Genomic DNA, 17,192 nt, shown 5'->3' on the forward strand with positions numbered 1-17,192 from the left:
CTATTTTTAGTAGAGACGGGATTTCTCCACGTTGTCCAGGCTGGTCTTAAACTCTTGGACTCAAGCAATCCGCTGGCCTTAGCCTCCCAAAGTGCTGGGAGATAAAGTTTTTAAAAAATCCACACTGATGATCTCTGCCTTTTAAATGGATAGTTTAAACTGTTTACATTTAAATTAAACATTGATAAGGTTTAGTTTCCTTCTGACATTTGACTATTTTTATTCTATGTTTCATATATATTTTTTGTTGTTCAATTCCTTAAATATTGCTTTCTTTGTGTTTAATTGATTTTTGTGTGTGTACCACTTTGGTTCCTTTTGCATTACCTTTTAGGTATAATTTTAAGTTATTTTCTCAGTGGTTACCTTGGGGATTACAATTAACATCTTAAATTTCCAACAGTCTAGTTTGAATTCATGCCAATTTAGCATCAATAACATGCAAAAATCTACTTCTCCATACATCTGGCCCTATATTTTATATTGCTATTGTCACAAAATAAATCTTTATATATTGTGTTCCTTTGACACAGATTTATAGTTATTGTTTCATGCATTCACATTTTAAGTCATATATAAAAATGAGGCATTACAAACAAAACCTACAGCAATACTGGGTTTTATATTTACTATGTAGTTAAAATTACCTGTGTTCTGTATTTCTTCATACGACTTTAAGTTATAGATAAGTGGCCTTTCATTTCAGTGTTTAGGACTCCCTTTGCATTTCTTGTAGGACAGTTCTACTAGCAGTCGACTCCCTCAGATTTTGTTTAACTGGTAATGTGTTGATTTTTCCTTCGTTTTTGAAGATAATTTTAGTGGATATAGAATTCTTGGTTGACTTTTATTTTCAGTACTTCAAATATGTCATTCTATTGCTCTCTGGCCTCCATGGTTTCTGATAAGATATTGGCTATTAATATTATTAAAGATCCCTTGTATATGATGAATCACTGTTTTCTTGCTGTCTTCTATATTTCTTCTTTGTCTTTTCATAGTTTGGTTTGGTTTTGTTGGTGTGGATATCTTTTAGAATATACGACTTGGAGTTTGTAGAACTTAAATATGTAGATTCAGGTCTTTTCTCAAATTTGGGAAGTTTTCAACCATTATTTCTTCAAATATTTGGTCTTGCCATTTTTCTCTCTCCTCTCCTGGAACTCCCATTATGTTGGTATGTTTGATGGTGGCCCACTGGTCTCTGAGACTCTGCTTATTTTCGTCAATGTTTTTTATTTCTGCTTCTCAATGTGGCTAACATTATTTGCCTTATTATCAAGTGTTCTGACTCTTTCTTCTACCTGTTCAAATTAATTGTGAAATGCCTACAATGTTTTAAAATTTGTGTTATTGTACTTTTCCACTTCAAAATTTTCGTTTTGTTCGTTTTTATAATTTTTATTCCTTTATTGATATTCTTTATTTATTGACAAATAATTCTCCTGGTATCCATTAGTTCTTTTAGCACATTTGGGACAATTTATTTAAAGTTTTTGTCTAGTAAGTTTTGTCTTTGCTTCCTCTTGGATGATTTCCATTAATTCATTTTCTTCCTGTGAGTGGGCATACTTTCTTGGTTTTCTGCATGCCTCATAATATTTTGTTAAATATGGCCCTTTTGAGTATTATGATATGAACACTCTTAAAATCAGATTCTCTCCCTCTCTCTCTCTGGAATTTTTTGTTGTTGTTGTTGCTTGCTGTGTGTGTAGTTGTTGGTTTGTTTAGTGATGTTTCCAAACAATTTTAGCAAATGACTATATTCTTTTTTATGTGTGTTATCTGAAATCTCTGCTCATTGAGCTTACAGCTCAGCTAGTGGTTTGACAGAGATTTTCTTAAACTCCTGGGGTCAAAAAAAAAAAAAAAAAAAGAAGGAAAGAAAGACAAGAAACAAGAAGAAAGACAGATCTACAGGTACCTTAGTCTATTTAAGCTGCTATAACAAAATACCATAAACTGGATGGCCTATAAACAACAGAAAATTATTTATCACAGTTCTAGGGGCTGGGAAGTCCAAAATCAATTCACCAGCAGATGCAGTGCCTGGTGAGGGCTTATTTTCTGGTACATAGATGGTGACTTCTCCCTGTTTCCTCATATAGTAGAAAAGGCAAGGAAGCTGCCTTGGATTTTTTATATAAGAGCACTAATCTCATTCACGAGGACTCCACCCTCATGACTTAATCACCTCACAAAAGCCCAACCTCATAACACTTTCACACTGGTGATTAGGTTTCAGTATATGAATTTTGGGGGAGACAAGAACATTCAGACCACAGAACAAGGTCTTTTTAGTTTTGCTCTATGTTGAGTTACTTCTTACACTTAGTCATGTTTTTTGCAATTCTGTGTTAGCCTACACATCTTGCATTCATGGGATGTAAATATCAGGCACAGGTGAAGCTTACGATCTTTTTGGTTCTTTTACAAGCATGCATTCTGCCACGAACATCTACATAGCCATAAAATATGTGGGGACATTTTAAAAGTCCTTATATCCCAAATATATCACTTTCTGGATTTTCCTACCAGTCTTTAAGTGTGTCTATTGTTTTTCCCAAACATTATGGGGAATTTTTGCCCCATCTGGCAATGGTTTACTCATTTGCCTTTTAGTATTTTGTTGGACCACCTTCCATGTAGCCATTTTACCCTATGTAGTTCTGAATTAAGTGAAACAAACGGAAGTTCGAGGAGCAGTCCTTCGGGGAAACCACAGCCACATTAAAACAAACAGGTACAATTTCTTGAGAAAAAATTTCACTGTGCTCCTTCTAGGATAAGGTATCCACATGGGGAATGTGGGCTGCCATCTCAAGACTGCCGTCATACCAAGGAAGTGAGTGGGGTAAGCATAAGTTAAAATGCCACAAAGACCTTCTCCTATAATGTTTCATTTATTTATTTTACCTAGTTAAGTGTTTGCTTGATTGCTGTAAAATTTTGACTATTTCTCAGAGTTCCAGTAAAATTGATTCTGACAGTTTTTGTCCTTTTCTTGGTTGCGGGGAAGGAGTGTTTCTGTGGATAGACAGACCCCAGAGTTCCCTACTACACAATCTTTGCTGACATCACTCCTGACTTTGGGTCTTTTTAACATTCTCTTAGGGATCGCTCCTGACTTTGGGTCTTTTTAATATTCTCTTAAGAATATTGACTTTTGTCCTTTTAAAAAGCAATCAGTCTGGTTAGATTTAGATCTCAAGTACCAACCTTCCTTCTGTAAGCTTTGTTTCCAGTGTCAATTTGGTTTTCAAAGTATTTGGAATGTTACTTGGATTTGTGCCATGTGTGTCATCCAGGGGCCTATTTAGGACCTGGGAAGTGGTCTACCCCATAATTCAATTCTCAAGGTTTTGCTATACTGCTTTGGGTCAGGTCTACATATATGCAGCTCATATATGAGACTAGGATTTGAGTGATCTATTTCTCATGCCTCATCATCTCCTGGATTTTTCCCACATTTTACAGTTCCCAGAGGCCCCTTTTTCTGGTACTGTGACGAGAAAGTCAAGTTTTTAGACTCTTCATGTTATTGTGTACTTCTTGCAATGGGGTCTGCCTCGGGGCAAAATGGTGAGAGAAATGAAAGAGAAAATAATTATTGGGGATTACCTCCACACTCTTCATACTTCAAGGGCCCCTTTTATCTGGTCAAAGTGTAGGACATTTTTTCTCTCAAAATTTTAGTTGCCTGCAGAGCTCCTGGTGTATAGTGGTGTTGCCACTATAGATGGGCAGCTTAATGATTGATGCTTGCCTCCGTTTATGCCAGGATAGAAAAAGAGAAGCAAAGAAATCTTTCTGTCATATGCCTGTCCTCCTTGTCCCCTGGGAAGATGACATTTTTCTTGGAGGTTTCTTTCTGCACATCTACTACACAGTTCTAAGAATTTTGGCTGCACTAAAATCTAAGCCAGTAGGCAAGGGGAGTGGGAAGGGACAGGAAAATAATTATTTTATTGGTCATTTTAAAATTTTTATTTTCTTGTCCAATTAGTCTGCTGTTATTTACTCTTCACATACCTCAGTTACTTGTTTTGGGTATATGTGCACAGGTTTTAGTTGTAATCTACAGGAGAGATAGGATGAAATGTGCTTACTTCAGTTTTGCCAGACTTGAAAGACTTTTAATTGGTAACTTTGTAGAACATGTCATTTTACCATTGTATGTTGTTTTATGAAAACAAAATTGATTTTTTTTTTAGATAATGACTTTATATCCAACAATCTTTCCAAACTCATTAATACTCAACATTTATCTGTAAATTTTTTTATGTACACAATCGTGTTTTCATTTTTCCTTTTAAGTCCTGAACATTTTTACTTTCATAAAACATTAATAAGTAACTCTAGTACAATGCAGAATAGATGTTGTGATGGTAGACATTCTTGTTTTTTTCCAACATTTAATTATTAAATATTTGAGAGATATTCTTTAGGAGTTTAAGAAAGTTAGAATCTTAGTTTGCTGAAATTTATTTAACTTGAACTATGTTGAATTATATTTAAAAATTTGTGCATACATTGACTTACTCACATAATATTCTCCTTTATTTGTTTACTGTAATAAGTTTTCAAGTTTTATTTTCAAAGTTATGCTGACCTCATGAAATATGTTGTGAAAGAATCCCTTTATTTATTCAAAGAATCTGTGTATGGTTGATGTTATTTTTTCTTACATATTTGGTATCACAAGTAAATACATTTGGATCTACATTGTGCCATCCAAAGAATATAGTATGACATAATATCTCTTTAGATTTAGATTTACATTTTTCCATAAGATTTGGTGGTTATTTTGTTGTTGCTGTTTAATCTTTCTAGTTTTAAATTAAGAGGGTACATGTGCAGGTTTTGTGGTTGTATTTTCATGTAGGACCCGTAACTATCTTGTTAAAAGTTTTAATAAGATTTTTAATGAGTTCTGTCACTGTTGCAAATAGACTATTTTCCCTTTTCTATCTCTAGCACTTGTTCTTGGACTAGTTAAACCTCTAGATTATTTTGTATTTATCTTGTATCCAGTCAGGCTATTATATTCTCTCAGTTAATCCAGTATAGTTTTTAGAAGAGTCTCCAATTTGCTAGTCCTACAGTCAAATCACCAATAAACAAGAGATCATTTTATACCTTATTTTCCAAAGTTATATAAGTTAGTTTATACTCTTATCATAGTGAAAATTAATAGCATAATGATAATGAGTAATGGGGTAAACTGGCATCTTGTCCAATTTCTAAAGTTAATGTAATTGAAATACATTTATTGTATTGTTGTTTATAATATTTGTTGTAGGTTCTTAGTAAGTTATCTTTATCAAAATTAAGGGCACTGCCTTTATCTCTCCATCATTAAAATTTTAATTAGGAATGACTTCCGAATTTAATCAAATTACTCTTCAATATCTATTAAAAGACCAAAAATTTCTTCACAAATGATAATATAAGGGATATATTGGTAGATTTCATGATAATAAATCACCTTTGCATTCCTGGAAGAACTCTTGTTTTTTTCTGATGTGTTATTCTTTTGATACTTTATTGGGTTTTCTTTGTTAATATTTCATTTTGAACTTTGAATCTATAATAATGCATGCTATTTTCTCTAGGCTCCTTTTTTAGTGTTTTTCAAGTTTTGCTATTGACACTATATTGTTTTATAAAATGTACTGAGGAATTTTAAAACTTTCATGGCTATTAATCTTTTCATATATGCTAACTTAAAGAGATTAATTATAATTTTTTATTTCCAAGTTCTAGCTTTGGAATTACTTCACAGTTGCCCCCACATTCCCATACATCTTAATTAAATTATCATAATACTGAACTTTTATTCTTTTCTCAGAGGCAAAGATTGTCTACATTACTTCATTAAAATAAAGTCCTTTTGTATTTTCTTTGAACAAAAGAACTGAAAGATCAATGTCTTATATTCAGTCTTTGCCTTTTTTATTATTGGTGGGGATACCTGTGATTGTTGGAGTTATTAAAAATCATGTAACATTTGAATGAATGAACAAACATATAAAAATGTCTTATGAAGCGCTATACACAATTTTTTGCCCCTGAAAATAAGATTTCATTTCCCTCAACTATGAATTGGCCTCCCCTATGGGAAGTGTGCTATAGCCTCTTTGCTATGCAACTCCCTTCAAACCTTTGACATATTAATTGTATCAAATAAGGCTGGCTCACATAACGCCACACATTGTTCTATGCACTATGGATAATGGAAAAATAAACAAAAATTACTGACCCAATGGAGCTTATGTTCTAACAGTTATGGCAACAGAATTCTCCACATAGTGATAATCAGGAGATACTTGTGCATTTGAAGCACAATTGGAAATATAATTTCTGCAAGTGAAACATGTCAAGGAGAATACACAAACCCTCCACACAATCAACTTCCATGGTGGATACAATCTGAGGGAGCTATAAGAAAATGATGAACAATAATGAACTTTTGGTTAGAAGAACTTCTGGTGATGTATTTCCTTTCCTTATTGCACTGGTTGAATTCTAATAATTGGAAATCAATTTCTAGTATGGCAATATAAGCGCTCCTATTGCTAACCTTTTGGCAGATAAAAGCTACTAACTTAGAACAAAACACAAAGAACAACTACCGTAAGGTATTGGACAGGAATCCAAAACGTAGATTTTAGCAATCACAACACTTGGAAGAAAGAAACAACAGTAGTTGAGTTTCCAACTGTCAAGACTTACAACTTATGAGGAAGATGCAATTTCTGCCATGAGAAGTGTCTAAAACTCCAATTAAAAAAAATTTAGTTTGTTTGTTTAGTTGTGGGAGCTTATGCCTGTAATCCCAGCACTTTGGGAAGCCAAGACAGGTGGATCACTTGAGGTCAGAAGTTAGAGACCCACGTGGCAACATGGCAAAATCCCATCTCTACAAAAAATACAAAAATTAGCCAGGCAGGGTGTCCAGTGCCGCAGTCCCAGCTACTCAGGAGGCTGAGATAGTATGATTATTTGAGCCTGGGAGGTGGAGATTGCAGTGAGCTGAAATAGTGTCACTGCATACCAGCCTGGGTGACAGAGCCAGATCCTGTCTCAAAAAAAAAGTCTTCAGTTTTTATGGTCTAAAGAACCTGAGGAATTTGCAAAACTGGAAGGTGAAGGAGCACCTAGGAAAAGGTAGAGATAGAGAGAACCATAAATTCTTCTCTGGGAAACCATAAACTCTGCCTAAATCTCTAGATGACATTTAAACCGTGCTTGCCTGGGATATCCTGCAAGCAGCCTAACAAATGATAAATGAACTGAATTGACATTTGAACTGTAGCCCAAATGAAAGAGATAGCAGTTTGAGTCCAGCCAAGCTGATTGCTGGAAAAAAACAAAAACACAAATACTCTTTGGAGCAAAAGAACCAAATCCAGCATCTCAATGACATAACATTCACAATGTTTAGTTTACAATCTAAAATATTTTACTTTAAGAAGAAACAGGGAAAGACAACTCATTCACACACGCACTAACACACACACATATATACATACACACGACTTTTAAGAGACCGATCCTGAGAATACTCAGATGTTAAAATTCACAGAGAAAGATTTTATTGCTGCTATTATATTTATATCGATACCATGCTCATAATTATTGAAAATGGGCAACCTCAGAAGATAAATAAAAACAACAAAAATAATTGAATGGCAATTTGTGGGCTAAAAAATAATATGTGAAATATAAAATTATCCTAGATGAGTTTAACAGTATGATGGAGATGACAGGAAAAAAAAAAATAGTGCATTTGAAGATAGATCTATAGAAATCATCTGAAATTAAGATCAAAGAGAAACACATTAAGAAGGAAAATAATGGACTCTCAGGAATCTGTGAAACAATATCAAATGCTCTAACATGCATGTGATTTGAGACCCAGAGAGTGAGAGGGAAAATGGGACCAAAAATTATTTGCAAAAATAAGGACTGAAATTTTTTCAAATTTGGTGAAAGTCATAAGTTGACAGACTCATGAAGCTCAGCAAATACCAAGCATCATAAGTATAAATTCTAAGGATTAATCTAATAAAATTTTACTATCCAAATATGTATGAATAATTCATATAGATTGAAGCAGCACCATTTATAATGGAAAAATGAAAAATGGCAATTTTACTGCCTTTAATAGACATCTAAGAACGCGTTACATACTGGTGAAGGTTGAGAATGTCACCAACCTAAACAAGAGAATTATAAAAGAATAATGAGTTATACAAGATCTCTTATTAATGGGCAATAACGTTCACATTAAAAGTAGAGGGGTTTGATCACTGCTTCATTATTATCAAGAATGAAAGACCAGTTCATCAGTCTGTATCTTGACATATCCTTCAGCCCATTCTGGAAGAAACCAAAAATGTCCAAAGGAAAGATGCTGGTTAACCTTCCAGAATATTTCAACAGCCACATTTCACCTTGCTTTTCCTTACTTCCCCAAGAAAACAAGATTATGAATTGTTGAATTGTTTGTTTATCCTGTAAGGTAGTCATGCCTACTAAGATTGCATAGGAGAAGAGCCCAGTATCTAAGATAATTCTCACTAACAACTCCAACGGACTAGAATATGACACATCATAAAACAATTCACCAATAGCAGACTTAAAAGTTGATTTTTTTGCCTGATTCATTTGCTAGATTCTAGATGCCAATTACAAACACTTTAAACTTTTAATGATGCTCCTATATGGAAACTTTAGTACTACTGAAAATCGAGTTTTCAAGTAAGAATACCAATGTTAAAAACAACTTAGTTGGGGCCGGGCACGGTGGCTCAAGCCTGTAGTCCCGGCACTTTGGGAGGCCGAGGCAGGCCGATCACAAAGTCAGGAGATTGAGGCCACCCTAGCTAACACGGTGAAACCCTGTCTCTGCTAAAAATACAAAAAATCAGCCAGGTGTGGTGGTGGGTGCCTGTAGTCCCAGCTACTCAGGAGGCTGAGGCAGGAGAATGGCTTGAACCCAGGAAGTGGAGCTTGTAGTGAGCCGAGATCATGCCACTGCACTCCAGCCTGAGTGACAGAGGAGACTCTGTCTCAAAAAAAAAAAAAAAAAATTTTTTACTTGGAATGTTTTACTAATTTTGACACCAGCTCAAAGCGTCAAAGTCAAACTTAATGCCACACCAAAGACTATCATGAAAATGGCAACAGTAATTCATCTGGTAACTGTTAAAAATAAAAATAACAAGAGTTTCTGTCACTTATTAATCTTTACTTCTAGTATCTAACAAAATGTTTGGCACATAGAAAACAAATAGCTAACATAGGGAAAATTAAGGAATAAATAGATAACATTAAAGTAATTTATATGAGGAGGAACTTTAGTGTTCTGTCTCTCCAAAAGAGCAACAAAATGACCTGGAAATAATTGCCAGAATCAACTATTATGAAACTCAAACATCAAATCAAAAATTTAAAACAAGGTAATGCTAAATGAAGAAGAAACCCACTGCTTTGCAGTAAGGGAGCACTGTAGCATTTTAAGCCGCCTGCCACCATATCCCATTTCCAGATACGCAGCTAATTTGAGTATGAAAGCCTGCACTCCTGATGCAAGTTGCTAGTGCCAAAGAAATACAGATTTTTTCCTCAAAGAAAAGTGCTTGTCTTTTTAGACTTCTCTGATGGCCCCCTGAAGGACTGGGACAATAACGTGCCTTTGTTTTGCCTGACTAAGAGCATTTCCAGGGCTCAGATGATGTTTTGGTTGGAGTTTGCCGAAACTATTAAAAGACACAAGCATTGTTTGCAACAGACTAGGACAAGTAACACTAGACCACACAAACAAGAAACAGGTTGAATGGCCTGGGAAGAAAGAGGTTGGGAATAGAGATACATTGAGAATGAAAACTTTATTTTTAAGGCACTCAAATATAACAGAATGGAAAAAACTACACATGACATGCCTAAGGATGTCAGAATGCTTAGAAAAAGCCTGGAAAGACACTATTCTTCCACCTCTGGCTGGGCTGTCCGTAAGCCTCTGAGATTCTGCTGAAGCATAAAGTTAAGACTAAGGCAGAGTTATAAACAACCTTATTAAGCATTGAAGGAAGGTCCCAAACAGAGCCAACCTGCAAAAAGTAAGAAAGTATTTATTCCTTTTGTTTCTTTGCCTACCGGTATTTAACAAATCCCTGTAAAAGTGCTAGGAACCACCAAACTAACAGAATGCTGATTTTAGCTGCCACAGAAGACCGAGAAAACAGAAAACACACTTTATAAAAACAGTTTTGAAAAATCACTAAACAGGCAAACAAAATCAGTCCACAAGTAGCAACAACTTCAGGAAGGGAAGAAAATCTGATTTACAGATCTGCCACATTGTAATATTAAGATGTCCAAGTTTTACCAAGATTAAAAAGTATGCAAATAAACTAGAAAGTATGACCTATTTTCAGAAAACAAAATAGAATAGAAACTGATCATTAGGAAGTCCAAGCACTGGACTTAATAGACAAAGACTTTACATCAACTGTCTCAGATGTGCTCAAAGAGCTGAAGGAAACCATGGAGTAAGAATTAAAGCAAACCAGAAGAACAATGTCTCAAGGAATAGAGAATATAATTAAAGGGATAAAATTGTAAAAAAAAAATGGAAATATGGTGGCTAAAAATTATAATAAATGAAACATTCACATGAGGAAATCAACAGCAGAATTTAGCAGACAGAAGAAAGAATCAGAGAACATGAAGACAGGTCAGTTGTGATTATCCAGTCCAAGGAGCATAAAGAGAAAATAATAAAGAAAAATGAGCAATGCCTAAGGGACCTTTGAGACACTATCAAGTGTACCAACATATGCACAATGAGATTTCCAGGAGATGACAGATTAAAAGAATCAGAAAAAAATATTTAAAGAAATAATGACTACAAGCTTTCCAACTTTGAATAAAGACATGACTATAAATCCAGGAAGCTCAATGAATGCTAAGCAAGAATTACTCCAAAATATCCAAACCAAGGCACAGTATGAGCAAACTCTTGAAAGACAAAGAGAGAATCTTAAAAGCTGCAAGAGACAAACATCTTATCACATACCAAGTATCTTTAACAAGTTTAACTGTGAATTTCTCTTCAGAAACCATAGAGGCCAGAAAGCAGTGAGATGACATATTTAAAGTACTGAAAGAAAAACTGTCAGCTAAATGCTCTAAATCTGGCAAAGCTATCCTTCAAAAATAGAGAAATTAAAATACTCTTGGTAAAAGAGCAAAAACAAAAACAAAAAATCAGAGGGAGTTAACTACTAGTGGACCTACCCTAAAAAAAAATAAATGCTAAAGGGAGTCCTTCAGGATGAAATGAAAGGATACCAAAAAGTACCTTGAAGGCATATAAAGAAATAAAAAACAATAAAAGTAACTACAAAGCAAATATAAAGTCCAGTGGAATTGTACTATGGATTTGTTACACCTGTTTTGACTTTCTATTTCCTTTAAAAGGCAAATACATAAAACAATAATTATAAATCTATATTAATGAGCACGAAATATATAAAAAATGTAATTTATGACAATAACAACATAATAAAGGATGAAGATGTAAAGAAGCAAAATCTTTGTATACCATTGAAACTAAGTATCTATAATTAAAACTTGATTGTTATGGAAGAAAGATTATAATTGTAATCCCCAGGTTAACCAAAGTGAAAAATTAAAATAATACAAAGAGAAAGAGACAAAAAGAGAATCCTTACAAAAAAATCAGTTAATCACAAAAAAATCACTTAATCACAAATGAAGGCAGTGACAGAAACAATAACAGTATATGTTATAGATAAAATGGTGCAGGTGTCTTTTCTTTACTGTAATTACTTTAAATGTAAAGAAATTAAGTTTTCCAGTTAAAAGGCAGACACTAGCAAAATGGATAAAAATACATGATCCAATTATATGCTTTCAATAAGAGACTCACTTTAGACATAAGGACACATGTATGTTCAAAGTGAAAGGATGGAAAAAGATATTCCATATAAACGGTAACCAAAAGAGAGTTGAGGTGGCTAAACTTGTCAGACAAAATAGAATTTAAGAAGAAAGTTGTTGTGAAAGACAAAGAAAAATACCATCTATTGATTTCAAGCCATCAAGAACATATAACAATGATAAACATATATGCACCTAACAACAGAGCCCAACAATTACAGAAGTGAAAAATAAAAGAATTAAAGGGAGAAAAAGATAGATCTATAAACCCCACATTGGGTGTCAGATATTGTGGGATCTGGCCAGCAGCCTGCAATGCAACAGGGCTCTTTCTTTGTTCCCAGGCAGATTGGCAGGTCAAGAAATAATAGACACACACAAGATAGTGAAAGCTGAGTCCCGGGGGCTCACTGCCTTCTGGTCCCACGGTGCTGCCAATGCACTGGATATGCCTGCCTTTGTTATTAAGTTTAGTGAGGGTGGGGGTAGGTTAGTGAGGGATTTAGGCTCATTTGATTATGAGGTGAGATGGTCACATGGGGAAGAAGTAATTCTTTAACATAACATCTGTATGCAGAAGTACAGTATACAGAGACAAGAATTTACATTACAGTGTGTGCATTAGTAATCAGTAAAGTAACAGAGCCTTAAAACAGAAACACAGTCTTTCCATAACCTATGATTAGCAAGATATTAATCAGCAGTAACAGCTGCAGGAAAAGCTGGTTACAAACAATTCATAGAAACAAGACATGAAGCTAGACAACCGGTTAGACCAGAAATTCTCAGAAAGGAGTATGACTTAACCCTAAAGAGGCCTAGAGAGCCATGGCAAGATTAGGGCATTTATAGCCCTATCTTATCCATATGGATAGGCACCCCTGATGCATCCGTTTATAGGCTCTCCACAAGGGTCGCATTCCATTCCCAGAGCTATGAACATCTGCTTTTCTGGGATAGGAATCTTGGTGATGTGAAACCTCCCTGACTGCAGGTCCATTCATAGGCTCTCTGCAGGGGTAAGCACGTCATGCGCTGTTGGCTCATTCTGGCAGTCCAACCTGGCATTGTCTTTACACAATCCTGCATGCAATTTGGTATTTACAATAATCAGGAGCATTTCATCTTTTATTCCATAGCAATAGTTTTAGGGGGTCTCCCTACAGATATTAATACTCCATTTTCAATAATGGACAGAACAAGAAGACAGGAAATCAATGAGAAAAATAGAGGACTTGAACAACACTATAAAACAACAAATTCTAACAGACAAATATAGAACATTCCATCTAATAACAACAATAAATACATTTTTTCTCCTGTGCACATGGAACATTCTCTGGCATAGACCATAAGTTTTACCACAAAACAAATGTCAATACATTTAAAATATTATTATTATTCAAAGTATCCTAATACATTTAAAATATTATTATTCAAAGTAGAAATCAGCAATAGAAAGAAAACCAAAAAATTTACAAATATGCAAAAATTAAACAATATTAAACAACCAATAAGTGAAAGAAGAAAATACAAATGAAATTCAACAATATTTGGAGAATGGCAGAATGAAAACTTAATATACCAAAAAATTGTGGGATGCCTCAAAAACTGTGCTCAGAGGGAAATTTATACCTGTAAATGGCTACATTTAAAAATAAAATGAACTCAATTAATGACCTAACTTTATAACATAAGAAACTAGAAAAGAAGAGCAAGTTTAACCCAAACTCACAAAATAACTGAAATGATGAAGATTAAAGTGGAAATTTAAAAAACAGAGAATAGGAAAAACATAAAGACAATTAATAAAACCAAAAGTTGTTTTTCTTTTTTTGAAAAGATCAAAAAAGTTGACAAATCTTGAGATAGACTAAGGAAAAAAGAGAAGACACAAATTACTAAAATCAGAAATGAAAATGGGGGCGTTACTATTAACCTTACAGAAATTAAAAAGAGTGGCTGACCAATCCTCCTGGTGTGGTTGCTCATGCCTGTAATCCTAGCACTTTGGGAGGCCAAGGTGGGAGGATTACTTGAGCCCATGAGTTCAAGACCAGCCTAGGCAACATAGTGAAAACCCATCTCTTCAAAAAAAAAAAATTAAAAATTAGCCAGGCATGGTGCCACATGCTTGTTGCCCCAGCTACTCAGGAGGCTTAGTTAGGAGGATTGCTTGAGCCTGCAGTGAGCCATTATTGCACCACTGCAAACTAGCCTGGACAACAGAGCAAGATCCTATCTCAAAAAAATAAAATAAAATAAAAGGATTATAAAACAATACAATGAACAATTATACACCAGTAAATTAAATAACCTGCATGAAATGTAAAAATTTCTAAAAACACACAGGCTACCAAAAGTGACTCAAGAAGAAATAGAGAATCTGAAGAGTCATATAAAAAGTAACAGCATTGAATCAGTAATCAAATACCTCTCAACAATGAAAGTTCAAGACAAGAAATTTTCCTTTTGAATTTAACCAAACATTTCAAAAATTAACACCAATTCTTCTCAAAGTCTTCTAAAAAGTAGAAGATGAAGAAACATTTTGTAATACATTCTATTAGACCGGCACTATCTTAATATCAAAGCCAACTAAAGATGTTACAAGAAAACTGTAGATTAGTATTGTTTATTAACATAAATGCAAAAGTCTTCAATAAAATACTAGCAAACTAAATTCAGCACCATATTATATACCCATTGCTAAATGGTATTTATCACAGGGATTCAACATACAGAAACTAATCAATGTAATGTATCACATTAATAGAATGAAGGTATGCAAACCACATGATTATGTCAATTGATGTAGAAAAAGCATTTGCAAAACTCCATCACTTTTTTATGATAAAAAAATTTTCAACAAACTAGGAATAAAAGAAAATTTCCTTGACAAGCATTTATAAAAAACAAAAATGAAAACAAAACCCAGTCAATAGTGAAAGACTGATTTTCCTCTAAGATCAGGGAAAAAAGGCAGAATGCCCACCTTCATTACTTCTATTTATCATGGTACTGAAAATTCTATGTAGAGAAATTTGGCAAAGAAAGGAAATAAAAGGGAGAGGAAAATTGGAAAAGAATAAATAAAATTACTTCTATTTGCAGAAGACATTATCTTATATATGGAAAATCCCAAAGAGTCAACACAAAACATAGATCTAGTAAATGAATTCAGCAAAGTTGCAGGACATTTGTAGCTCTATACACAGCGATTAACAATCCATGAAAGAATTTAACAAAACAATTCTATTTGCAACAGTTTCCAAAAAAAAAAAAAAAAAAAAAAAAAAACAAAAAAAAAAAAAAAAAAAAAAAAAAAAAAAAACAACCTCAATTGATAACAGCAACAGCCACAAAGAAGAATTAAGTATTGATACATGCTACGAAATAGGTAAACCTCAAAAACATTAGCTAGGTGAAAGAAGCCAGATACAAAAAGTCACAAATTGTATGATTCTATTTATATTAAATATTCAAATTAGTTAAATCCATAAAGAAAGAAAGCAAATTAGAGATTACTAAGGGCTGGTTGACTGGAGAGTGGGGAGTAACTGTTTAACGGTATGCGGTTTCCTTTCGGAGTGATGAAATGTTTCTGAAGTAGAGACAGGTGCTAGTTGCACAATATTGTGAATGTACTAGATGCTATTGGATTGTACACTATAAAGAGATTAATTTTATGTTGTTTAAATTTTACCTCATTAAAATGTATGTCACACTGACAGTATCATTATCATGATGATGATCATCATCACTACGGAAAATAATGCTTCCTAAATTTCACTTTCTTTAAAAGGTTTAGATATGAGTGGAAAATATAAGCAGACTAAAATTTAAGACTATAGTCAGTACAATTTGGATGACATGTTCTTGTCTTCTCTCTGCTCTCTTTCAGATTATGTCTGGCCACTACCTAGATATTTGTGCCCCGTCTGGATTTCTTTAGATGTTTTATTTTCAACAGCGTCCATCATGCACCTCTGCGCTATATCGCTGGATCGGTATGTAGCAATACGTAATCCTATTGAGCATAGCCGTTTCAATTCGCGGACTAAGGCCATCATGAAGATTGCTATTGTTTGGGCAATTTCTATAGGTAAATAAAACTTTTTGGCCATAAGAATTGCAGCGGCTATGCTCAATACTTTCGGATTATGTACTGTGAACAACGTACAGACGTCGACTGGTAACATTTGCGTTTGATCGGGTTCTTTTATTTAGTAATTATTCTTAACCTATTTATCTGATATTTAGGTTAACAATAATGAAAGGAATGTAATGTATATGATATGTAAATATAAAGTTTCCATTTATGCTGCTAAATTATTTTATGCGTTAGGATGCCAATGAATTCTGCAACACAGATACAAAATATTTGAAATATTTGAAATGCTTTGAAAATGAGAAAGACATAAAGTCTAATTAAATTAAAGTCTAAATTTTAAAAATATAACTTTCAATCTTATCTTGAAAAGTTACTTGTATCCCAGAATATTAACCTTAGTATTTTTATTCTGAATTCCTATCTTTTTCAGTAGAAAAATTAATAATACAATCTAAATCTTCATGACGTAAATATTTCTAAATTTCCATTGCTATGACACCTAAAATGTACTATTTTCTCTCAGTTTTAATTGTCTTCTTGAATTCTGGGTATACAAAAAGAAAAAAAAGATACTTGTTTCTTTAAAGATTTGTAGCAGTTTAAAGGGAAAGAAATGATTATTTATGGCTTATATTTGAGGTATTCATAAATGCCTTAACAGTGCTAATATTAAAGCCAAGAAATTTAAACAATTGGAATTTAGGGGTTTTACATTCCTGTTTTTTTCCTCTTCCAGTTGGAGTTTAACTTATGTCCCATTAAATAATTTTTCTTCAAATTTATGTTTTTGTAAAAGATTCAGGTAAAGTGTGCAACAAGATCAATACTTCTATTTAATCTTCACTAATATGATCTAAATATTTTGACTCTGGGTTTATTGATCAAATACATTTAAGTTTTAAGATTGCTCTATTGTAGATTGTTCCGCCTGTGTATAGCACAGACACCTTTGAATAAAAAGTCGTGAAGCTTGTCCCAAAAGAAAAAAAAAGGAGTTTACATAACAAATTGACTTACAAATTCAAGGGTTCACAGATTTTGCCCCGGCCATCCCAAAGAGTTCATCTAAAAAGATACCAGCTTTTATGGTGCTTACAAAGGAAAT

General features: G+C 33.7%; 1 protein-coding gene across 3 annotated transcripts in view; it reads left to right on the top strand.

Moving 5' to 3' along the window:
- Positions 1 to 17,192, top strand: part of HTR2C (5-hydroxytryptamine (serotonin) receptor 2C, G protein-coupled) — a 306,150-nt gene that overhangs the window by 220,843 nt on the left and 68,115 nt on the right. For 2 of the 3 annotated variants that reach the window (XM_011984367.1, XM_011984374.1), the window contains one exon: positions 15,878 to 16,078. In XM_011984367.1, coding sequence (XP_011839757.1) covers positions 15,878 to 16,078 — 201 coding nt within the window. The remainder of the gene's footprint in view (positions 1 to 15,877; positions 16,079 to 17,192) is intronic. The other variant, XM_011984382.1, reaches the window with a different exon arrangement.

Source organism: Mandrillus leucophaeus, unplaced genomic scaffold, assembly GCF_000951045.1.
Source record: "Mandrillus leucophaeus isolate KB7577 unplaced genomic scaffold, Mleu.le_1.0 Scaffold1063, whole genome shotgun sequence".
Lineage (NCBI taxonomy): Eukaryota > Metazoa > Chordata > Mammalia > Primates > Cercopithecidae > Mandrillus > Mandrillus leucophaeus.